Source organism: Balaenoptera physalus, assembly GCF_965194825.1.
Source record: "Balaenoptera physalus genome assembly, chromosome: 1".
Classification (NCBI taxonomy): domain Eukaryota; kingdom Metazoa; phylum Chordata; class Mammalia; order Artiodactyla; family Balaenopteridae; genus Balaenoptera; species Balaenoptera physalus.
In genome coordinates, this window is record NC_138882.1 from 146,539,834 (window position 1) to 146,564,487 (window position 24,654).

Genomic DNA, 24,654 nt, shown 5'->3' on the forward strand with positions numbered 1-24,654 from the left:
CATTCTCCCTCAAATCTTTAGGCAAAGCAGTCTGAGTCTGTACAAACGAGTAGGAAGCCTTTAATAACAATCATTGTTCACATTTGTGTAGATCAAGTTAATATTGATCAAGTGCTTTTGCATGCATGATTTGATTTACTTTTCACAATAACTCTGTGAAATAAATGGGAGGGATTCTTTTTTTTTTTAACATCTTTATTGGAGTATAATTGCTTTACAATGGTGTGTTAGTTTCTGCTTTATAACAAAGTGAATCAGTTATACATATACATATGTTCCCATATCTCTTCCCTCTTGCATCTCCCTCCCTCCCACCCTCCCTATCCCACCCCTCTAGGTCGTCACAGACCACTGAACTGATCTCCCTGTGCTATGTGGCTGCTTCCCACTAGCTATCTATTTTACATTTGGTAGTGTATATATGTCCATGCCACTCTCTCACTTCGTCCCAGCTTACCCTTCCCCCTCCCCGTGTCCTCAAGTCCATTCTCTAGTAGGTCTGTGTCTTTATTCCCATCTTACCCCTAGGTTCTTCATGACCTTTTTTTTTTTTTTGCTTAGATTCTATATATATGCGTTAGCATACAGTATTTGTTTTTCTCTTTCTGACTTACTTCACTCTGTATGACAGACTCTAGGTCCATCCACCTCGCTACAAATAACTCAATTTCATTCCTTTATATGGCTGAGTAATATTCCATTGTATATATGTGCCACATCTTCTTTATCCATTCATCTGTCGATGGACACTTAGGTTGCTTCCATGTCCTGGCTATTGTAAATAGAGCTGCAGTGAACATTGTGGTACATGACTCTTTTTGAATTGTGGTTTTCTCAGGGTATATGCCCAGTAGTGGGTTTGCTGGGTCGTATGGTAATTCTGTTTTTAGTTTTTTAAGGAACGGGAGGGATTCTTATCTGCAGTCCAGAGAGAAATGAGTTGGCCTTGGAAACACTAAAGATCATCTGAGAGCATTGGCTTTACCCCTTTCCATGGGTTCTTCTTTATTTTTCTGATTGTGTTTTATTTCTCTTTTTCCTTTTTCTTTCCTTTCTCATTATTCTGCTGAGCCTTAAGTCTGCTGGTGGCACCTGTAATCATATTAGTCTCAGGCAACCAGTAACAGATTATTGGTTCCTGATGGTCAGAGCCATTGCCTTACACAATTCCACAGATCATCATTAACATTATATTCTGGTGAAAGTTGCTCCTTGGTGTTGGGGGCTCTGATCACATGGCATTTGGTGTGAGTGAACACTTAGTTGCCCCTCTGAATTGCGTAGTTACAGCTGATTATAACATCTGTGGAACCCTGGAGGATTCATTGAAAACACACTTTTAAGTCCTTGCTAAGTGCTGGCTACCAAAGTTAGAAGATGGTGTTGAAATGTTTTGGTTTCCCTTCTTTGTCATCCTCCATTTCTTCTGCTTATTCTTTAAGTCATAACGTTCCAGGGGATTTTTGTCATAAGACTTCTCACTAACCACACAGTGCAGCTCTCAAAACTTAAATTTCTGTTAAGTTGGACCATATGAAATTTTCCCAACGTTCCACCATTTTTGATTTACAAAAACAACAGTTTCTTAAGTTCCACCCAGTACATGCTGATGTTTCCCAAATCTCTTCCCTGAGCTTCAGATCCATTTATCCAATTCTCTGAATCTGTTTGCCCTTGGACTTTCCACAGGCACCTCAGCTTCACTTCATAGAAACTTTCCTTACCCAACCTGCCTCTCCAAGTTCCCCAGTTCAGTGAGTGGCACCATCCACCCAGTCATGCAAGGCACAGACCTAGATTTTATCCCTTTTCCTTACCTCTCTCCTTCTGTCAGAGTCTGTTGATTCCGAGTATCCTCTCAAATGTGTTCACTTCTTCCTATTCACACTGTTTGTTCTTTAGGTCTAAGTTACTGTCACCTCTCTCTAGTATCAGTATAATCACTCCCTCTTAACCACTTCTTGTCTCTTTGACTCCCTTCTAGTCTTTTCTGAAGTTAGAGCAGTCTTTTCTTACATCCAGATCTGATCATGTTATTCCCTTCAGTCCTCAGTTAGCTTTATGATAAAATCTTTATTCCTTAACTCCTAGAGACCTGTGTGATCCATGCCCCACCTATCTCGTTCATTCAGTCATTCAGCGAATATTGATTATCTTTTATATGCCAAGCCCTGGGTATATAGCAGTCATCCAAACTAAGTCCTTGCTCTCTTAGAACTAACATTCTTATTGGATGAGACAGACAGTAAATCTTATATATATGCCAGATGGAGATAAACCTGTAGATAGGTTTTTGCAGTCTAAGAGGTACAAATTCTTTCCACTAGACTGAGAAAAGTCAGTAACTAGGAAACTTTATAACCTCAAAATGTACAGAAGCAAATATTAAATTTAATTATATCACAGATTGGGCCTCCTCAAACTTAACTATTCAGGCTTTTTCCATATGAAGTGAACAGTGTGACTTTAGAAACTTCTAATTAGTGAAAAGAGTGAGAATTAAAGTTTAATCCCCCATGGACATAGAAAAGCCCCCAAGTAACCCAAGTTAATTTTTTTTTATGTGAGTTGTTACTAAAGCATCACATTTCTTATCTCTTCACTGTATTGTCCTCCTTTGAGTATTTTCTTTTGGTTCTTCTATCTGTTCTTGCTTTTTCTTCATTTTGAGGGTGGTACTGTTGATGGGTGGCTTTTATGCTTCAGATATAACTAAAAGAATTAATTGTAAAGTTGAATTCCTGTATACACATGCATATTCATCAAAAGAAATTTGAAGTGTTGGTTCATAGCCACAGAATATGTTGTGGTTGCTGTTTGGAGGTATTTTTTCCCTCATGAAGTTGTTTATTGGGAGAAGGAGAAGTCTGGTATTTAGCAATTGAAATAGGGTGGCTTAAAGCCACTATATATTTCACAGGCCAAAGGTAGAGCAGGCATCTGCAATGTTAAATCTGTTAAGGGGGGAAAGGAACTAAATATTTGCTTAACATCTGAAACCTTCCAATCACTGTGCTCTGTAAATTATGTTCATTAACTGGTATAATCTCACTTTCATACCCATTTTCTTAATTATTACAGAAGTGATGAAAATACAGCATCTGTTTTACAAGACCACTATCTTGACTCATCGTGGAGAACTGAGAATGGTCTTATTGTAAGTATTTTATGGGAATATCAGGTGCATTAAGCTATTACTCAGTACCCAGAGTACCTCTTTTTTTTTTTTTTTTTTAACTTGGTGCTAATTCTCAGCAGTCACAGAGGTAATATATTGAAGCCTTTTTCTTAACTTAAAAATAGGAGGAATTTATTCTTTCTTCTTTTGACTTTGAAAAAATGGCCTTTTGGGAATCAACTTAGGAGCCAGTTAGATTTAGGTATGAATCAGTGCTCTACCACTTATGAGATTTGTGAACCTTAGTTTCTTCATCTAAAAAATCGAGATTGTTGCATGCTTCGTTTCTTCATTTAACAGTTATTTGTCAAGTACTTATTGTGTGCCAGACACTAGGCCAAGTTTGGGGGATACACCTGTAATCAAGACAGATATGGTCCTGCTCTCAAGGAGCTTATATTCTAAAGGGGAGTCAGGTGGTAAACAAGTAGACTAATTATAGATCATGAAGGACATAAGCAAGATGCTGACCTGAGAGTTACAAGGTGGGGAACCTACTTTAGATGAAGTTGGTGAGGGAAACTGAGGAGGTGACATTTAAGTAGAAAACAGGAGTAGATATGTGAAGAGTTGATGAAAAATATTCTAGGCAGAAAGAGTAGCAGCACAAAGGCTCTGGTTGAAACCCAGTGTCTAGAATATAGTGGGAAAGGGGAGGGGATGACAGCTGTGACAAGGTTGGAAAGGCAAATGAGGGGAATCAAAGAGACTAGTTAGGAAACATTTGTAGGAATCTAAGCGCGATTTGGTGGTGGCTTGGCCTAAGGTTGTGGTAGAAGTTGACAGATTTGAATTATGTTTTGGAGGTAGAACTGCTTGGTATATTGGGTGTGGGGATTGAGGAAAAAGGAAAGAATCCAGGATGACTCCTGGGTTTCTAGCTGGAATAGCTTGGTGACTAGTAGTACTGTTTACAAAATGGGGAAGGCAGGGGGAGAAGCAGGTGAATGTATGTTATGGTGAGTTTTATTTTGAATATGTTAAGTTTAAGAAGCCTATTAGAGGGGCTTCCCTGGTGGCACAGTGGTTAAGAATCCGCCTGCCAATGCAGGGGACACGGGTTCGAGCACTGGTCCGGGAAGATCCCACATGCTGCGGAGCAGCTAAGCCCATGCACCACAACTACTGAGCCTGCGCTCTAGAGCCCACGAGCCACAACTGCTGAGCCCACGTGCCACAATTACTGAAGCCCATGCGCCTAGAGCCTGTGTTCTGCAACAAGAGAAGCCACTGCAGTGAGAAGCCCACACACCGCAATGAAGACCTAACATAGCCAAAAATTTAAAAATTAAATAAATAAATTTATTTTTAAAAAAAGAAGCCTATTAGAGATCCAAGTGGAAATTTTGAGTGGGCAGTTAGTTATAACAGTCTAAATAGAGCTTGGAGAAGAGACCTGGGCTGAAAATTTTTAAGTTTTGAGAGTTAAAAAGGAGTATGATTATTTAAGGAGAGATTGTGGCTTAAGGGAAAAAAAGAATTGTGAGTTTTGGAAATAGGTGAAGTATCTAGCAAAATGCCTAATACCTAATAGTTCCTCATACAGGATAGCCATTATTACTTTATCATATTACTTTATCTCTTCTCTCCTGCTTGAAATGTCAGTGAATGCCTCTATGGATGCATCTGTGAAGAAGTAATGCCTATCTCATAGCATTATTGTGGGAATCAAAGATATGTCTGTGTGCTCAGTAAATGGTAGCTTTATTATTTGTAATCATTGTATTGTGTATTTTTATTTAACAAAACAAGATAATTTCAAAAAGCAGTAAATAAAGAAATGTATTCTTCCTTTTTTTAATAGCCTTGGACTCTGGATAGCACCATCAGTGAAGAGAACAGAGCTGTCATAGAGAAAATGTTGTTGGAAGAAGAGTATCCTTCAACGATTATGCGGAAAGTAAAGATTTCAGGGTTAAAAATCCATAAATGCAAAACTTACAGAAGAGACCACTGTTAGTTACTAGATAGTATATAACTGCTAGTATATAATGTGTTACCTACCTATTCTGTTTTACCACTAAGTCTGAGATCTGACTCAATATTTTTGAGTTTCTGTTGTCAACCAACTCTTTATACCATCTTAATATTGAGTAGAAATTATAGAGTGTTTCATTTTTTAATTTTTCTTGGCCACGCCACGCGGCATGTGGGATCTTAGTTCCCCGACCAGGGATCAAACCTGTGCCCCCTGCAGCGGAAGCATGGAGTCCTAACCACTGGACCACCAGGGAATTCCCTGTAGAGTGTTTTAAATCAGCTAGAATCTTTAGTTGAAGTCCAAATCATTCAGTCTAAACCTCCATTTTCAGTTATATGAGATGTTAATTTATCCAAGGACATAGAATTAAAATACGTAAAAGTTCTCACTTCCTGCTCTACCAATTTACAGGTGTTAATGGGAGCAATCCAAGTAAAAAGCATAAAACTAGAATGAAGATTTTTTTCCACCAGAAGTTGTAGGTCCTTATTCACGGTTCAGCCACTGGCTTCTTGTCCTTATTTCTTTCATCTATTTGTGACGTTTGCAACTTAACTTTTTTGGGACTCCATTTTTTTATATATAAAATGAAAGGATTGAACAAAAAGATTTCTGGTTTATAAAGATTATTGATACTACTCTAATAAATAGTGAGTAGTTTATTTTCAGCTCACCTGTGTTTCATGGATTTTTATCTCCTCTTTAAGCCAGAATATCTGTTCTTTTTATTCCCAGTTATTGCTACGTTGTTTTCAGGGTGTCTTTGTACCTTTAATTATCATAGGTTAACCCTTTTTAGGCTTTCTTACTCTCTAACTCTCCCCAAACATTACAGTTATAGCCTAGATCATTGCTTTTCAGTAGAAAAATAGTGCAAGTCACATATCATTTACAGTTTCTAGTAGCCACATAATTGTAATAACATTTTATTTAACCCAGTGTATTTAAAATATTGTTTCAACATTTAATCACTATATAAACATTATTGAGATGTTTTGCATTCTTTGTTTTATACTCTTTGAAACCCAGTGTGTATTTTGTACTTACAGTACATCTCAGTTTGTACTAACCACATTTCAAGTACTCAGTAGCTACACATGTGGCTATTGGCTAATATGTTGAACAGTGCCATTCTAGATTAATGAATATTTAAGTAGTCACTGGTTCACTTCCAGATTTGGAAACAAAATAATGAGAGTAAAAGCTATGTGAGCTCTTGTAGGACAGGGGTAATGTTTTCTCTCTTTGTCCTCAGCACCTAGTACCTAGCATAGTGCCTCATGTACACAATACATGTACACAAAATACAATATTTGTTAAGTGAAGAATATCTCAGACTAATCTAAAGTATTGCAGTATAGGGTAAGTTTAAAAAGTCTGAGAGGGAGACTCTCTGGTAAATTTGACCCAAGCGTTTGTTATTTTTATTAAGATAGAGCAACCCTAAACTCTTCTCTGTTACTTTCAGAAATATGAAAGCAAATACTCCTAAATTACCCTGGACAACCAATCAGATTCATCTGTTACATTCTCCATGTGTTTTAGAAAAAAAGATTTAAATAAAACACTGAGGATATATCTTCTCTTAGCCACTAAATAAGATAAAAGAAACTAACATTTATGTAGCACACGTTTTGTGCAGGTACTGTGTTATGTGTGACTTCACATGTAATATTTAATCCATATAACAACCCTGTGAGGTATAAACATTTTTGTCATAATTTTTGCAGACCTGGTTTAGCTAGAATTCAAGTGTGACTTTCACAAGTATGTGAGTGCCTACTTTAAGTTGCATAAAAATTATAGGACTTTATTATTTTTTTAAAAGTTCCTTAATAATTACACAGGTATTATTTATCCAAAAAGTCACTTCCAGGAAAATTCTGGCTTGATCAAAAGGAAGATGATAAAAAATACATGAAGAGGTAAAATCAATTTATAATACTTTTAAAAGTCTGAATTGTATTTTTAAAAACTTCTTCACAAGCTTCCTTATTTTCTTTTTTCATGTGGTGCAGTCTGCAGAAACCAGCAAAAATCATGTATGTAATTATGTTTTATATTTTAATATCTTTTTGATTAGTTAAAAATTATGGAAAAATTAAACAAAAAGTTACAGCTGGCCTGTGGAAAAGCCCTCTTGACCTTGGGTTATACAAAAATATAAAGTCAAAATTTCTTGTACAGATGTTGGAATGTCACAAGATAATTTTATTATGTTATTTATTTGTCGGAATTTTTTTCGGGCCCTACAAAAAGGTGGTTTTCTAGGGATTTGTGGGGAACATTTTTATAAAGCTGCCCTTTAATATGTTAGGAATTGACTTGATTTCTGTTGCCCTGTCATTTAGTTTTCAGTCGTTTCAAACAAAAATTTAATTTGAATTTGTGGCTTTCAAAAATTATCTAGAGAAATTAAGTATTAACTGTTTTATAAACATCCTTTCCCTACAATTGAAGAAAGTTTGATGTTATTTAGTATTTCTAAACTTTCATGTTTATAATCCCTTAGAGGGTAGATTTCCAATTACCAACAGTTTGAGCCCTGAGCAGACTTTGGCTTTTGCATTTTGCTGAACAAACAGAAACCAAATGAAGTCAATGAAAAGATTAATGGTTTGCTTGAATTAAATTAGTGAGTTTCATCACTATTTTATTTTTAATTTCTTAATGTCCTGCATTTCAAAATCAATAAATGTAATGTCATAGTATTTTTACCTGTTTTCTGGCTTGATAGTTACATAGATTTACATAGAAGAATAAGAGAGATGATATTTCTGGAGCCAATTTAAACTCTGACATGCCAATTAGCAAGCCAACTTAAACTATGGATTTGGAAATATATTAACATCTGCTGCTTTGTGTCCAGTCTGAGGAAGCCTATTTGTTATCACATTGACTTCCTTTGATGTCTTTTAGTATTATCTTCACTCAGACCCAAGGATTATGTTTTTGGGGGCTCCTATCATCCTGAGCTAGAGAAGTATACAAGACAGGGCAAATCTGTTCCCCCAGGTGGAGACTGCAGCCTTCTTCTTCTCTTTTTAATTCTTAGACTCAGAGTATTAAATTTAGCCCATGGCTATGTATAACCTTTAGCTGCATAAATATGGAATGTTCCATTTCAGAAATTTTTTTTGCAATTCCTCTTTTTTCCCTCAGGGTACACTCTCCTACAAAACCAGCCAGTTACTCAGTAAAGTGGACGATAGAAGAAAAAGAGCTGTTTGAACAAGGGCTGGTAAATAAAGCAATTTTTAATTTATAGTAAAATAATTCTAGAAGCAAATATTGATAGAATTATAAGGTTAAATTAATTTATAGAGACTGGAAATTTCTTTTTAATTACAGTGATCATATCTATAGTTTTTCTGTAGTTAGAGTGATGTTTGTAGTGTAGCATAAGAGAATTCCTTTTAACTCATACCTAAGTTACTAAAATATTAAAATAGATTTGGATCAATATTGATTTTCACCCCTTTTTTGTATTAATAAAATCCAAGAAATTGTACTGTATCTGCATACATGACACCAACTACCTGGATTAAAAGGCAAAATTATTTGGTTACCTGATCTTTTCTCTAGGGAAAAAACATGTATATTTGGAACCGTCTGGGTGATCAACTGAGTTTTTTTTTAATTCAGATATTTGGCATTGTGCACACAGTCTAAATATTTTAGTGGATGTAATTAAAGACCAGAAACATTCCTTTTGCATGAATGTTTCACTGAGATCTATTTAAATGTCCATAAGTTGCATAATGGAAAAAAATATGTGCACAAGTTTCTAATTATGAGAAAACTCCATAATATAATGAAGCTTAACAAAACATGCAGGAATTTTTTTAACTGTCAATAGTAGATTATATCTTTTTCTTACATGTTACCAGTATTATACTAATTAATTTTGAAATTATATATATTTATATATTACATATATAGAATATTTATGTAATATTATGTAGGATTCATGAATGCAAATTGAAACATCATTGTTAATATTTCTGCAGATGACAGGAAATAAAATGTGTTTATATTTTTATAGTTAACATCACCATGACATCTATGTTCTGTGATGTTTTATATAAATACATAAACTATTTTGAGGGTTTTATCTCCTGAGATTTTTCTCCTGTACTATTGATGTTTTTTATATTGGTATTTTAGTCTGTTGCATGATTATCATTTATATAATCTAATTAACCAGTCGTTTATTTAAGATTGCTGACAACTTTGCTGTTTTGTTCATTACCAAAGATCAGAACACACACACCCCCCCCACACACACACACGGGTTGTGAATTTTTAGGTTATTGTTGACTTTGGTGGTAGTTATAAAGGCTATATCTGCATGGTTCAAAATTCAAATAGTACGTGAAGTTGTAGGGTGTTAAGTCTCCCTCTGAGTCCTGTCTCAACCTTTAGTTCTCTTTGCCTCAGGTAACCATTGTCATCTGTTCTTGTATATCTTTCCAGAGATACTTTGTCCCTGTAAAAGCAAGTGTCTATTTATTTAGGTACATATGTAGATATCTATATCTTTATCTACCTATCTATCTATATACATAGATATTTTAAACCTAGAATATTTTACCACAAAAATACATGGAACCATTGGTTGTATTCCCAGCTTTTTAACCTATTAGTATCATTTGTTTATAGACTGAATTCTGTCAGGCTTGAGAGAAGGAAATTATGTGGTACTGAATGATGAAAGATTTTTCCTTCTCTGTCTTGTCCCTTTGCTCTGTTTTTAAATTGGTAACTGTTTTCTTTGCTCCTCTTGTTAGTGTCCCCTCTCCAATTTTCATAGTGTCCAAGCCCCTGCAATCCTAACTAGTCAGACTTTATCCAGATCCTTCCTGTTTCCAAAAGTGATCCATGCTACCAAGTTACCTATTTGCCTTCATCACGCAATACAGATAACTAAATCTTCAGTAAGTTGATCTCAGTTAGGTATTAGTTAAGAAAAATCTTAATTAATTTATACTTAGTAATCATTTTCTCAGAAGTACTTTCAGTTTTAAGAAATTGTCCATATGTCAGATTTTCTAATGAATACCAGAAATAAGTGTATAAATTAAGGTTTATCATTTAGGTCAGAACTTTGAAGACGATTTATTGCCATAAGTCATGACTGTCTGACCTGTAAATCTGACCCTGGAGTCAGCTTCTCTGAATTGTTGTGGGTTTTTTTTTTTTCTTTAAATAGTTTTAAGAATTCTAAAAAAGGATTGTTGAGCTACTTTGGGAAGTAGAGACTATCTTGTGTTGGAGATAATGTAAAGGAGATTTATGTATCAAATGATAGGCTTGGTACCTAAAAATCCTGTCTCACTTTAAAATTATAATGTGTTCCTATCTGTGCTGCAGAACACACCAGAGCTCCCTCAGGTTCTCAGCTTTTCCCTGCACAGCTTCAGTGTAAGTAGGTATACAGCCTTTGACAGTGGAGGGATGTAGGGAGATGTTGGTTGCAGGTCGCTTCATTTGTGATTCACTCTTGTAAGTCAGTTTACTGTGATATCTGTATAGTGTAAAAGTATCTGCTATGGAACATGTAATAGGTATTGTAACAGATGAAATCTGGGTAAAAAAAAATATTTTGAAATTAGTGTCAGAACATATTCAGTTGATTCTATATTTGGAAAATATAACCTGCCTCCATTTCAGGCACTTTTTTTTAAGTTATCTTAAATTTGGAACATCATAATGTACACTACTAATACATACTGTTAGGAATACATAGAAGTGATGGGTCTTCATTTAGGTAGCTATAAAAAGAAAACAAATTTCTAAATCATCTTGGTCTGTTTTCAGAAGTCAAGATTTGAAAAGAAGAATGTGGGCTTTGATTTTAGGAATCTTAACTATATATTGTATGTGAGGCTTCATTGTGTGCTTTAGAAAATAAATAAAGATAGGTTTTTTTTTTAGTATGACAGTAGTTTGGAATATTAAGCTAATCAAAAGCTATTTCTTTTCCATTTTGATAACATAGGCTAAATTTGGCCGAAGGTGGACCAAAATTGCAAAGCTAATTGGAAGTCGCACTGTTTTACAAGTGAAGAGTTATGCCAGACAGTACTTTAAAAATAAGGTAAGCAGAATATAAACACCCTAGTGATAATATTTAAAATAAACAAAATTAATAAGCAGAAATACTTCTTTAATTCAGGCATTAAAGTCTTAATGTTCAAAGTTTTTATAGTGAAAGTATTTTATACCCATAAAGTACCCTATAAATGTTTGTCTTCAAAAATCTCAAAGCATATATTCAATGTATTGAGCATTGCTATTAAATAGGTATGATTATTTTACTCCACTTAATTTCATGCAGTTAAATAGGACAAAATAGTAATTGCTCAAAAATATCCTATAAAGCAAATAATATTCCAAAGGGAAAACCTTAGAGGTCATTGTTTCCTGGAAGTTTAAATTTCTTTTTAACTATTTGCATTAAACTTTTTTTTTTAAGTTTTTTTTTTGTTTTTTTGTTTTTTTTTAATTAATTAATTTATTTATTTATTTTGGCTGTGTTGGGTCTTCATTTCTGTGCAAGGGCTTTCCCTAGTTGCAGCGAGCGGGGGCCACTCTTCATCGCGGTGCACGTGCCTCTCACTGTCGCGGCCTCTCTTGTTGCAGAGCACAGGCTCCAGACGCACAGGCTCAGTAGTTGTGGCTCACGGGCCTAGTTGCTCCGTGGCGTGTGGGATCTTCCCAGACCAGGGCTCGAACCCGTGTCCCCTGCATTGGCAGGCAGATTCTCAACCACTGCGCCACAGGGAAGCCCTTGCATTAAACTTTTAAGAATGATTAGAGCTTAAGGGCCCAAAATGCTAACATGATTCTAAAATCTTTTTAATAGCAATGAAACTTGTACAATTACTATGAAGAATTGTCTGAAAACTTTAATAAATTGCAGTGTTCAGAAATGTACAGTTATGGTCTAGTTCTTTAGTCTTTCAAGTAATTTGTGCTATATTCAACCATATAGTTTTGATACTTAGACTTTTTCTAACATGTTCTGCTTGAGTTCTCAAAACATAATTATACAGAATTTTAAAGTATCTTAAGTGAAATTTGATGTTTTAATGTAAATAGGGTTGGCCCTTAAGTGAAATTTGGTGTTTTCTTTTAATGTAAATAGGGTTGACCCTATTTACATTTTCTTTTAATGTAAATAGGGTTTGAACTGAGCAGGTCCACTTCTATGTGGATTTTTTTCAATAGTAAATACTATAGCACTGCACAGTCTGCTGGTGCGGAATTGCAGCTGGGGAAGAACTGCAGATGGTGAGGAACCGCGTATACGGAGGGCCAACTATAAGTTATATGCAGATTTTCAACTGTGTGGACAGTTGGCACCCCTGACCCCCTTGTTGTTCAAGGGTCAGCTGTAATGGGTTTTACCCTGTATACAAGATTTATCTAACTTAGTGTCATTTGGGCATAGGAAGTAAGTAATGGAATGGATTCATTGTAAATCAATCATCTACTACCTCTTTTAATCAGCAAAAGCATTTTCAAGACAGCCTGCTAAGGTTAAGGTATTATGGAACAGAATAAGCCTAATTTAGTTATTCTTACTCCCATGCTCCTCAGAGTAGAATGTGCGGGGCATCTTGTAGTGTCAGTTTTACTCAAAGGCTTGAGGTGAAAGGGTACATTTTAATATTAAAAGAAACATTAATATATAATGAAATACAATGCAAAATTTTATCTGAATTCTTAAGCTAAAAACTGGAGACTTCAAATAAATAGCAAGGTTGTTAATGTCTATTTCAGGCTAAATGTCCAAATCTCCTTTTCCCTCCTGCTACCTTCTCCTTCTCCTCTACATAGTAAGCCAATTAACCTCAAATATGAGATCCTGGGAGTCTATTGTGATAAAAGATCTATAAATAATCTCTCTTTGGAAGCTGTCATCCCTTGGGTATATCAGTCGTACAAGATTTTTCAAAAACTCTATGTAACAAAGGTTTTATTTCAAATCATATATACTCGTTGACATTTATTTTCTTTTCCTTATTGCATTACAAGATATTTATGTTTATAATAGCAGATATGATAGATAATTTCATGCCTTAAATTGGAGCTACATTAAATGAACCTGCAAAAACCAGTTTGTTTCTATTGTCTTTGTATTTAAATAAAAGATGATTTTAATTTACTAAGTGAAGATATGTGAGATAGACTCCTTTAACTAAAGGATTTTTTTTAGCATTATAAAAAATGATCAGCTGAGGTATCAGACATTCTGAGAAATAAGCCTTTACAAATATCTTCGAGAATACCTTGTATGACGGTTGTTTGCTTCATTCTGTATGGTTGATCTGAGCCAGATTCCTGTTTTAAACTTAATATTGAAAATTAAGTATTGAATAGTAGGTCATGATTATTTGATTAATAAAAATCACCAGACCATGAATGAGTCAAATATATTTATGGAAATTTGAAATGATGATCTTTTACATTTAAAATGCAGTTGTAAACCCTTCAAAGAAAAGCACAATAAAGGTATAATATACCATTGACATGTACTCAGTTTAATAATTTTGTATCTATCCTATTTTTTTGTGCCAGTGATTACATTTTAAAAATGCTAATATTATGGAGGCTTTATCTTGATTTTTAATAAGGTAAAATCAGATGGTCCAGAGAAGGAAACACCAAATCAGAAAAACAGCAGTGGTTTTCAGATGAAAAATGAAGATGAAGGCACAAAGGCATGGACACCATCAGGTTTAAGGGGTCGTGCTGATCCCAACTGGAATGCTGTAAAAATTGAAAAGTTATCTGATGATGAAGAAGTAGACATCACAGATGAGGCAGATGAGTTGACTTCTCAAGCTCCCCAAAAGAATCTTAGCAGTGATCTCTTATTAGATATCTCTAAAAATAAAAGTCATGAAACCAGTAAAGGAGAATTCATTGCTTCTGACAGCCAGGAAGATCCCATTTCTAAATCTTCCAAGGAGTATCTTCAGAATATAAAGCAAGATGAGATGGAAACACTTTCAAGCTCAGGAAATACATTTTGGACTGAAAATCACAACACCAGTGACCAAAAATCAGTTGAATTATATGATCAGAAATGTAATAAACTGATGAAAAACTGTAATAAGCATGATGGAAATGGAATAATAGATGATGCCAGGCAGTTACCTTCTCCAGAGCCTTGTGAAGTTCAGAAAGACTTGAGTGATAATGAATTGCTTTTTCATTCTTCCTGCCAAATGGAGGAGGAGAGCCATGAGGAAGAAGAGCTTAAGCCACCAGAACAAGAAATAGAAATTGATAGAAATATCATTCAAGAGGAAGAAAAACAAGCAATTCCTGAGTTTTTTGAGGGACGCCAAGCTAAAACACCAGAACGCTATTTGAAAATTAGGAATTATATTTTGGACCAGTGGTAAGGAAAAATTGTATTTTTGGTGCTGGTTTAAAACTTATGATACTCTATAGAGTATTTAGTTAGGCCTATGCAGAATTTAGTATTTTATATTCCTAGTGTTCCAGAGAGCTTTAACATATTATATATTTCAATAGGCAAAACTTAAAATTTCTCATAATGAAATCTTTTGAAAGTTTTGGTAAATATTGTCATCTATAGCTATCTTAACCCATCTGTCTGTTCTTTAAGAGTCTGTGGTCCTAGAAGAAAAGGGATAGATGATTGCCTTAAGAAGCGGTTTCTTAGGACAATGTTAGGAAGATATAGAAAACACTAACTGCATGGGAAAAGGGGGAGAATGTCTTTCTTAGTTTATGATGTACTTTGAAGTACAAAGAGAGAAAACTTTGGTGACAGGATAGTATCATTAAATGTGGCTAGATTTCAGAAACCATTCTAAATAGCTGCCTTAAATGCTTTCAACTTTGAACTTGTGACATAATGTGTTAATAATTCCTTCATCAGGATACAGGAATTTTTTGATATATTAAGTTTACCCTCTAAATTTTCAGTGCCTTTTATTTGAATTATTTACTCAGGGATGGGGAACAAACCAAAAACTTCCCACCTTATTAGCTTAAGTGCTCTGAAAGTGATTTGCATTTTTCATAATAGTTTAATTAAGACATCATCAAACATGCATAATTTTTATTGCTTTAGGAGCTACAGAATTGTGTAGAGCCATCTTTACAGAGGGCTTCTGCTGTAACCTAGGAAGATTACCAAAGGAAAACAACCAGACTTACTAAATTAGTAACTTTCATTTTACCCACACAGTATTAAGTATTTTGACATCTAAAGATAGCCTTATTCTAAAAGAAAGATTTTTTTCTTGTTCTTGACTCTTGGTTATCTCACAAATGGTTGAGGTTAGGAAAATTCTAGGTAAGGGTGGTATCAAAGTAAAGAATACCTATAAGGAACCACTCCTGACATTTGCATAGTGTTTTATAGTTTACAGAAAGCTTTTCTCTGTCATCTGTCTTTTCAGATTCTCTGTCTTTTCTCTGTCATCCTCACAACAATCTTGTAAAATAGGTGGTATTTTCTCTATTTGATAGAATGATCTTGAGGTCAGGAGAGGTTTAGGGAGCCGCCTTGAATTATACAGACCAGCTGCTGACAAAAGAAGGACTTCAGTGCAAGTCTCAACTCTGTAAATCACTCTTGCCATTATTCCACATTGCCTAATTCACACTATTAAAAAAGACAAATTAAATTAAATCTCTGTTGGTATCTAATTTTGTTTTTGGAAATAAGAGCATGAATGGCCAAAATAAAAGTGCTTCAAAATAATGGCTAACTCAAAAGTGTCTATAAATTTTCAGTGACTACTTAATGTTACTGTAATCACATTTCATTTGTTACTTTGAATTTTGGATTTATGAGGCAGAATAATTTATATGGATAGCATAAATTATATGGCAGTAGTTTCCTAATGCCGTTTGCCTTAGTTCATGAAACCAGTTAAATATTACTGTTTCAGTATGATGATTTAGTCAAAGAGTGTGAAAGCAAAAAGGAATGTTTTGAACAGGAACTCAAACCTATTCTCTTCAGAAATAGAAGAGAGTGTTTAGAGACTGGAGGCAGTATTAAAAAAATAGAAGAGTTAAAGTTTTAAAGATAAAAAAAAGTCCTGCCAGATTTGTTTGTTGCTTAAAGATCCTTTCCATAAAAGCACATGCAGTTAACTCCCTGTTTAGGGGAATATTTTATTAAAATAGTAGTCAGTATCATTATTGAATACTTACCAAATGCAATGCGTTGTATTTAAGTCATCTCTAGTCCTCTTGACAGCCTTGTCCTCATTTTACAGATGAGCAAAATGAGGTTCAGAGAGGGAAAGGAACTTGTTCCAGGTCCCATTAGGCGAAGGTGGTTCCAGAGACTGCAGTCTTGACCCATTATTTTCACACTTTCAGCTCTGGGCCTTGACTGACTTTTCATGCTGCCTTGCATGTTTTCCCCCCGCCAGATCTTGGTGAATCTTGCTTCCTCTTCTCTTTCCGTTCTGCTCAAGGGAAATTAGAGGCCTTCTCTGACCACCCCGTGTCTACAGTAACTCACATATCTCCTCCCTGTCATTCTCTAACCCTGCATTTTATGTATCTTATAGAACTTACTACCACTGAAAATATTATATTTTTATTTGTGTGTTGTCTCCTCTCTCCCCAACCCCCCATGATAATGTAGGCTCCATGTTCATTGTTCATTGTTACGTCCCTAGTGCTTAGAACAATGCTTGGAATACAGAGGCAGATTGAAAGAGCGAATCATCATTATATCATAAACAGATATTTGTAGAGGCCTTACTATTTGTTCAGTGCGGTACTAGTACTAAGCTCTTTGTTTAAAGCCTTTCAATTTGGATAATCTTTAATTAGACCAGTACAGTTCATAGATTCGTACAGTTTTTGGATGGCTGGGTATACCATGCCCATTCCAGCTTTCTTGCCTTCATTTGCACAGTTTGTTTACTTTTCTTTCAAGATACACTGAAATCTCACCTTTGTAATGGAACTTCTGATACCCTCCCACATCACAGATTACTTTTTACCCTCCCTGAACTTCTATAGAATTTATGATTTTCAATTTGGTTTTTGCTTAGGCCTTCCCTAAACACCCTATCTAAAATAGTCTGAAAAAAAAGAAAAAAAAAATAAAATAGTCTGTAGCTATTTGTCCTATTCTATCCTCTTATCCTTCTTACTGTGTCTTCCTAGCACATACTGCTACCTGACAACATAGTATATATTATTCATTAATTTATTGACTATTAGAATGTAAGGTCTGTAAGTTCAGGAACTTCAGATTCATCTCTGTATCCTTAGTGCCTAGAACAGTGCCTGGTGTATAGGACACAAAATAAATATTTGTAGAATAAAGATTGATTAAGAAATACCTATGTTATATGATATATCTGAATACTTGGTTTATAAAGTCTGTGTTTGAATCTTGTCACTTCCTTAAGTCAGTGCTTTAATCCCTCTCACCTACTTGTTTCCTTTCCTCTAAAATAAGAATGATAAAATCTGCTTTGTAGAGTTGTATATAACCCTTAGTACAGCATCTGTTATAAGCACTCAGTAATTGTTTGTTACTGTTATTAAGTCCTCTGTTACTTAAACTTTATGTTGTACCATCTGACATGGTACATTAAGTATATTTAGTAAATACGTATTTTGTTATGGAAACCTCTTATTTCTTTCATAGTCTTTGTGCATTTCTTTATTCCTTTAGAATGCGCTGTAGTATCCGTTTCTGTTTTCCACTGAGAGCACTTAATATTTACTAGCATAATGATTAAAAACTAATATGAAACTTTTAAGCATTTATAAGGTAGCTTGTAATTAAAAGATGTTGTCCAGCAAAGTAAAAGTAAATGAACCTAAGCAATTTATTAAAAATTGGAGTGTCTAATACTAAATATTTTCAATATATTATGAATATGCCCTTTTCATTCAAAGATTCAGGCTTGCATTTGGATCTGTAGATATATAACGCTCTAACTTCAGAGTCCTGGGATAACTGAAATCTATTGAATTTAATATTGGGGAAGAAATGATACTTGTAAAACTCACACTATACTTGTAAGTTACTGTATCATGGAAAGATATTTTACTTCAGAAAAGAAAGTACACTTGGATATTATGTATTAACGTTGTCTGTACACATTACATATTGAGAGGGGGTACATTTTTAAAATATTTCAAAGATTAAAAGTTTCCCCCAGAAATCTTCTTTTATGTTTTTATCCAAAATAATTGTACTTCCATCTCTTAGGGAGATATGCAAACCGAAATACTTAAATAAGACCTCAGTACGTCCTGGCCTGAAGAACTGTGGGGATGTTAATTGTATTGGACGGATTCATACATACCTCGAGTTGATAGGAGCAATCAATTTTGGATGTGGTAAAAATAAAAACCCAACAACATCTTTTACTCGACATTTTTTATCCTTATAGCACCCATTAATTTCTTTGATAGTTAGAATTCAAGTTAGACTTATTATAGATATAGAATACAGAAAGATGCTATAACATTATAGAATAAATGTATTATTGAGATTTTGTTTTGAAACAGATTTCTGTTGATAAACTGTATTTCCTTTTAACCTACATTGAAAATTGGTGGTATGATTTTAAAGGAAGAATATTCAGTCTAACTGGTAGAAATGATTTAAGGATGCAGTTCTTTGTCAAGTAAAAGTAATTTTATGAAAAGTCCAATCAAAGCCCATTTGATTTGGAAATACTGTGTTAATGCTAGAAATACTGTCTAGCAGTGCTTAAATAAAGAAAATAATTTATGAACCTCTACACTTAAATGTAATAAAAGTGCCAAAATATTTTTCGTGGTAGAAAGTTTCTTTCACTCTAGTTTTTCTCAAATTTAAGCACATTTTTAAATGTATTCTGTCCTTTTATTGAATTAACATGACAATTTTGAAGAAAGATAATAGTTATAGTTGCAAAGTGATAAGTTAATTAGAATCTTGTAACCCATAGTTTGAGAGGAGTATATTCTGTATTCTGTGTCTATGAAAAGACAACCAGAAAACGTCCTGTGAGAGATTATTTCATTTCATGTAGAGAGAGAATTTATAGTTTGCCCTGGGATCTGTCCTACATTTCAGCATCCTTGTTTGCCCAAAGCACGGTATTAGGACTGGCTTTACAGGAAAACTAAGGTGTCATACCTTCCTTAGCCACTAAAAGAAAAATGAAATCATGTTTACTGTATTAGACTTGCAAAGGTAACAAAGTAGGCTTAGCATTCATTTAATCAGAAATTAAACAAATGACCCATTTCCTAAATATTTCATTTTATTGAGATTTCCTTATAATAACAGCATACTTTTATGTGAGAACTACCAAGTAGCACATCAAATGTGTATTGTGGAAATAAGCTCATATTTTTTTAAAAACTTAGATATTGGCTTATAATTAATAGTATAGATGTGCCTTCCTATTTAACAAATAAGTTCCATAAAATAATAGATTGTTTTGTTTTTCCTGGATTCCAATAGAACAGGCTGTATATAACAGGCCACAGCCAGTTGATAAAGTACGAATCAGAGACAGAAAAGACACAGTAGAAGCGTACCAACTTGCCCAGCGTCTGCAGTCTATGGTAAGCAGTCCTTTCTCTCACTAAATGATCTTTCCTGATTGCTCCTTACCCTGTTAAGAAAGATATGCCTACTTCTCTTCCCCTGTTTAACAAATGGCCATCTAGTAGAAGAACATGTTTTTGCTTTTATTTCACCCAAGCCATTCACTTTTTTCGTTTCCATTCAGTTTCATGTTGATTTATGAGGCAAAAAACAAACCCCCAAAATTTAAAAATTCACTCACAAACTTCACACAGAGCATGATGTTTCGCTGAAGTGGTCTTAGACTGCTTTGTTTTGATTCTGTATCTAATGTATCTTTTAAAACTATACAGTTTAGCTCTTTTTTCTTTCATTTGTTTTTTGTTTGCTGAAAATTCTTACCATAAGATTTAGCTTTGTAGAAGTGCCATTCAAAATATTTTAGCCTTTAGTTTTTAATTCTTGAGGTTAGTGAGTTTTACAGTATTTTAAAATGCATGCATCTTATTTTGAAAATAAGTGATCCAACAAGTCTCCTAAAAGGCAGAGTCATATTGTGGTCTTGTTGACTTTACTAATAAAATAGGTTAAATTGGTAATAGGTAAGATAAATGGAAAAAGTATAGATAATAGAGTAGGTATTTTTCTCAGAGTGTTTAGGCTGTAAACCATTTCTACCTAGTTTATTTTTTTAAGAAAGGGTGTTTTCATATACAGTTGCTGGAGGTGGTGCTAGTCATACACTGGCTTCTGGCAGCCGGTCCATTTTAAAGGCTTCAGTACTGATGTTTGCAAAACTGGATATTACTAATCCAGTCAACCAACTTTATAATTTTTTACTATTTGTATTAACTAGGCAATCTTTTCCTAAGCCTGAAATATAATTATTTTGCTTCTAGTTTTCAATATTATACCTCTGGCTGTGTGTTCTTGCAAGTTTTCTACCACAAAGTCATTTTCATGGTGATTATTTTTGGTCCTAAAAAATATTCTTGTCCTAGAGTTGTAACTCCCAAATGGTGAAAGGAAATGAAAATTAAAGAGAAATTGAAATAAAATTTAGAAAATCATCACTGATTTATTTCTGAGCAGAGTGCTAACTATTCAATGTAAATTAATAAAATACAGTCAGGCATTGCTGATCAGGGATTACGGTATTTTAATGGAGAAATTGAATTTTAGAAAATTATCATTTTGGTTTTGTGTGTTAATGTGCTGTGATTTCTCCAAGCTAATCTTGTGACCTTTTGCTTTATTTTTAATTTCATCACAGCGCACAAGGAGACGTAGGGTCCGAGACCCCTGGGGAAATTGGTGTGATGCAAAAGACTTAGAAGGACAAACGTTTGAGGTAACTTTGATCCCTTCAAATGACTCAAAAGTGAAAGTTGTTTTGTCAGTATACATTTGTATATCTTAATGTCACATATATTACACTTGTTTTATGTGTGGGTGTGTATATATATATATGTCTCTTTCCCACGTTAATTTGTTTGTCTAGAAGTCATCAGTAAACAACAAAGAAGGCACTGATGGTACAGTTAACTAGGAGTTTGACTAATTTTCAGAACTTTGATTATCTGTCTCTATATTCTGGTCTCTAGCTCCAGAATATCTGCCAAGGTGCCAGGGAGTTGTGCCCTATTCATTTCAGTAAAGTCACTGAATGATGTTCTGATATACCAATCAAAATATTGTTCCATGCATTAGACATAAATTGAATTACAAATATTAAAGTATTATTTCTACTAACAAAAATTATGGTCCTAAAAAGAAACATAGGCAGTGAGTATATGTGTGTATGTGCGTGCACGCGCGCACACACACGAATGTGTTCTGTGCATATATAATTTGTTTGTGAACAACCAGTGCAGTCAAATGGAAATAATATGTGAATGTGTACTTACTGGCTTTGTTACCTTGCGTAACTGTACCAAATCTCAGGGCTTTATTTATGAAGTGTGGGTGATAACATCTCCCTCAAAGATTGTTGTAAGATTTAAGTGAAATAAAATGTATGAAGGTCCTAATACTCGGTACTCAGTAAGCCTTTGCATGTACCAGGTACTCAATAAATGTTAGTTCTCTTCTCTCTCTTCCCCATTCCCTGCCCCCCAGCCTCACATCTGAGCATTATTCTAGGCACAACAATTAGTAGCACATGGTTCCTGCCTACCAGGAACTTACATTTCTAGTAGGAAAGATAAAACCTATGGTAAGTTCTATGAGATTGGTTCCAAGAAATATAAGGTCCTCCCTAAGGGTGTGATCAGGGAAGGTTTCACAGAAGATGTGATTTTTCATCTGTGACTTGAAGGATGAGCAGGAGAATCTCAAAATTTGGAAATGTGGATGAGGGAACTCCAAGCTGAAGGAGAGGCATAAGCAAAGGTACAGACATAGGAAAATACCAGATATATTCTGGAAAAGGTACATAGTTCATAAGGGCTGGAATACAAGATTGGTAATAGAAATGAAATGAAAGAGAATTATTTTATTTTATATTTATAAAGGACTTACTGTGTCAGACATTATTGTCAATATTTTGGAAACATTAACTCATTTAATCTTCATGATAACATCATGACATTGTTATTATTACTATTATTGTTCTCATTTTAAAGATGAGGAAAACTGAAACACAGAAAGCTTCAGTAGCTTGGCCAGGGTCACGCAGCTAGTAAGTAGCAGAGACAGGCATTCTGTCTGCCGAATCTGTGCTCTTTAGCTTTATGCTGTGGTGTCTCTTTATTAACTTTCCCTCTCAGTGGTTGATGGACTCTTTGATCAAATGGTTTTTTTTTTTTTTTTTTTAGCATCTCTCTGCTGAGGAGTTGGCAAGAAGAAGAGAGGAGGAAAAATGCAAACCTGGTAAATCTTCAAAAGTGCCAAGGCCAACAAAAAGGTATAGTGTGACATCATATAAGTGTGATTTTTTTTTTTAAACGTATCACAAGTGATTAGAAAACGTATGGAAGGGATATCTGATATTGCAACATTACATTGTCCACATTAAGTTTAAAAATACTGCTGAAGGGGCTTCCCTGGTGGTGCAGTGGTTGAGAATCCGCCTGCCAGTGCAGGGGACACGGGTTCGATCCCTGGTCCGGGAAGATCCCGCATGCCGTGGAGCAACTAAACCTGTGTGCCACAACTACTGAGCCTGTACTCTAGGACCCACGAGCCACAACTACTGAGCCTGCGTGCCACAACTACTGAAGCCCGCGCACCTAGAGCCCATGCTCCGCAAAAAGAGAAGCCACCACAATGAGAAGCCTGCACACCGCGACGAAGAGTATCCCCCGCTTGCCGCAACCAGAGAAAAGCCCGTGCACAGTGACGAAGACCCAACACAGCCAGAAACAATAAATAAATAAAATAAAATAATAAAATAAATAAATTTAAAAAAAGTACTGCTGAAATTTTTTATTTCACTGATTATTAATTTGGGAGACCTTGAGCAAAAGTGTTAATTTGTTCATGTTCAGTGAATATAGGATCCAACATATGTTGTAAGGGGACCTTGTTTGTGACAGGTGGTCATTTAACTCCTTAGACATTATGAACAGTTAACCTCATGAAATGACTAGTTCTCTCTTTGATTGATGCTGAATGTTAGGTTTTTTTCTTTAATAATTTAAAATATTTAACTTGTAACATTAAGGGTCACCAAATAAGTTAAATGCCTTGACTTTGTAGACCCTCACTTCCTGCAGATGACCCATGAAATAGACTATAGTTTTGTCAGTGTCCCTTTAAAACAAGACATCCAGGAATGCCACTTGGTTATTTTCAATGGAAAGAGCCCTAATACTCAAGCAGTTGTATGTCCCTGGGTAAGTTACACAAAGCCTTTATAAGCCTTGGGTCCTCATTTATAAAATAATGTCCATAATAGCTAACACTGTTGGGTATGTTTTAAGCACTTCATATATATTATCTCATTTAATCCTCATGACAACCCTATGAAGTAGTTAATATAATCATTCCCATTTTATAGATGAGGAAACTGAGAGGCACAAAGAGGTTGTGTGACTTGCCCATGCTTGTTAATGGTGGTGTTGTGATTTAACCCAGGCATTAAGGCTTAAGAATCCATACTCCTAACCATTACATTATATATCACCTCTCTAAAATTAAAATCAAAACTTAGAGTTGTGAGAATAAATTAAATGAGATTAACCATGTAAGAAAATACAGTTGTCCCTAAGCTAGGACTCCTCATCTAGTGTCCACACATTTGATTTTCAGAATCTAAATGTGAGACATACTTACTGTAATTTCAAGTCATTCTTCCAGTTTGTGAGGACCTTTTTGAATCCAGATCCACTTTTCTTCGTAGCTTTGAATCAACATTTCAATAAGCTTGCCTTTTCTACCATTGATCACTGATTAAAATGTTTAACTGAGATAAATGTAAACCTCAGACATCATTGTTCAATGAGCTATATACTACCACAATTAACTCTTATTTCTTCATCTTATGCAGAAGAATAATCATAGCAGATGTCTTGCTTACATTTAGTAACTATATTTGAGTCTTTATGAGTCTGCTAGTTTCTAGCAGATCATTCCTATCAAAAATGAAATTTAGGTATACCTGTCATGACTTATGTTTTCATGAACCCATTATTGTTCTTAGTAGTCACCTCTTCACTTGCTAAAAGCTCACAAATCAGCTGTTTAATCTTTTCTAGAATTTTCCTGATACTCAACATTTAATTCCTCTGCTTCTTTTTTTGTGTTTTGAAAACAGGCCCAATAATTGCCTATTCCTAGTCCTCCAATAATTTTTTCATTCTCTATGGTTCCTCAAAAAGGGTTGATGGTGGTTTCACATGATGGTTCTTCAAAGTGTTCTGGGATGCATATGCTTTCCTTCTATTTTCTCATCTATCTTGACCTTTCATTTCTTTTTATTTGCATTGACAAAGCACT

At 34.6% G+C, this 24,654-nt stretch overlaps 1 protein-coding gene across 5 annotated transcripts in view; it reads left to right on the forward strand.

Moving 5' to 3' along the window:
* The window catches only part of MYSM1 (Myb like, SWIRM and MPN domains 1), a 74,245-nt gene that overhangs the window by 24,743 nt on the left and 24,848 nt on the right, over positions 1-24,654 (forward strand). For 4 of the 5 annotated variants that reach the window (XR_014251908.1, XM_082417742.1, XM_082417743.1 and 1 more), the window contains exons 2-12: positions 3,082-3,157; positions 4,983-5,053; positions 7,007-7,084; positions 7,178-7,201; positions 8,322-8,400; positions 11,161-11,259; positions 13,802-14,574; positions 18,403-18,533; positions 19,651-19,754; positions 20,990-21,067; positions 22,533-22,621. Coding sequence is in view for 4 of the 5 variants with exons in the window: in XM_082417742.1 (XP_082273868.1) it covers positions 3,082-3,157; positions 4,983-5,053; positions 7,007-7,084; positions 7,178-7,201; positions 8,322-8,400; positions 11,161-11,259; positions 13,802-14,574; positions 18,403-18,533; positions 19,651-19,754; positions 20,990-21,067; positions 22,533-22,621 (1,602 nt within the window). In the remaining variant the exon portion in view is untranslated. The remainder of the gene's footprint in view (positions 1-3,081; positions 3,158-4,982; positions 5,054-7,006; positions 7,085-7,177; positions 7,202-8,321; positions 8,401-11,160; positions 11,260-13,801; positions 14,575-18,402; positions 18,534-19,650; positions 19,755-20,989; positions 21,068-22,532; positions 22,622-24,654) is intronic. The other variant, XM_082417744.1, reaches the window with a different exon arrangement.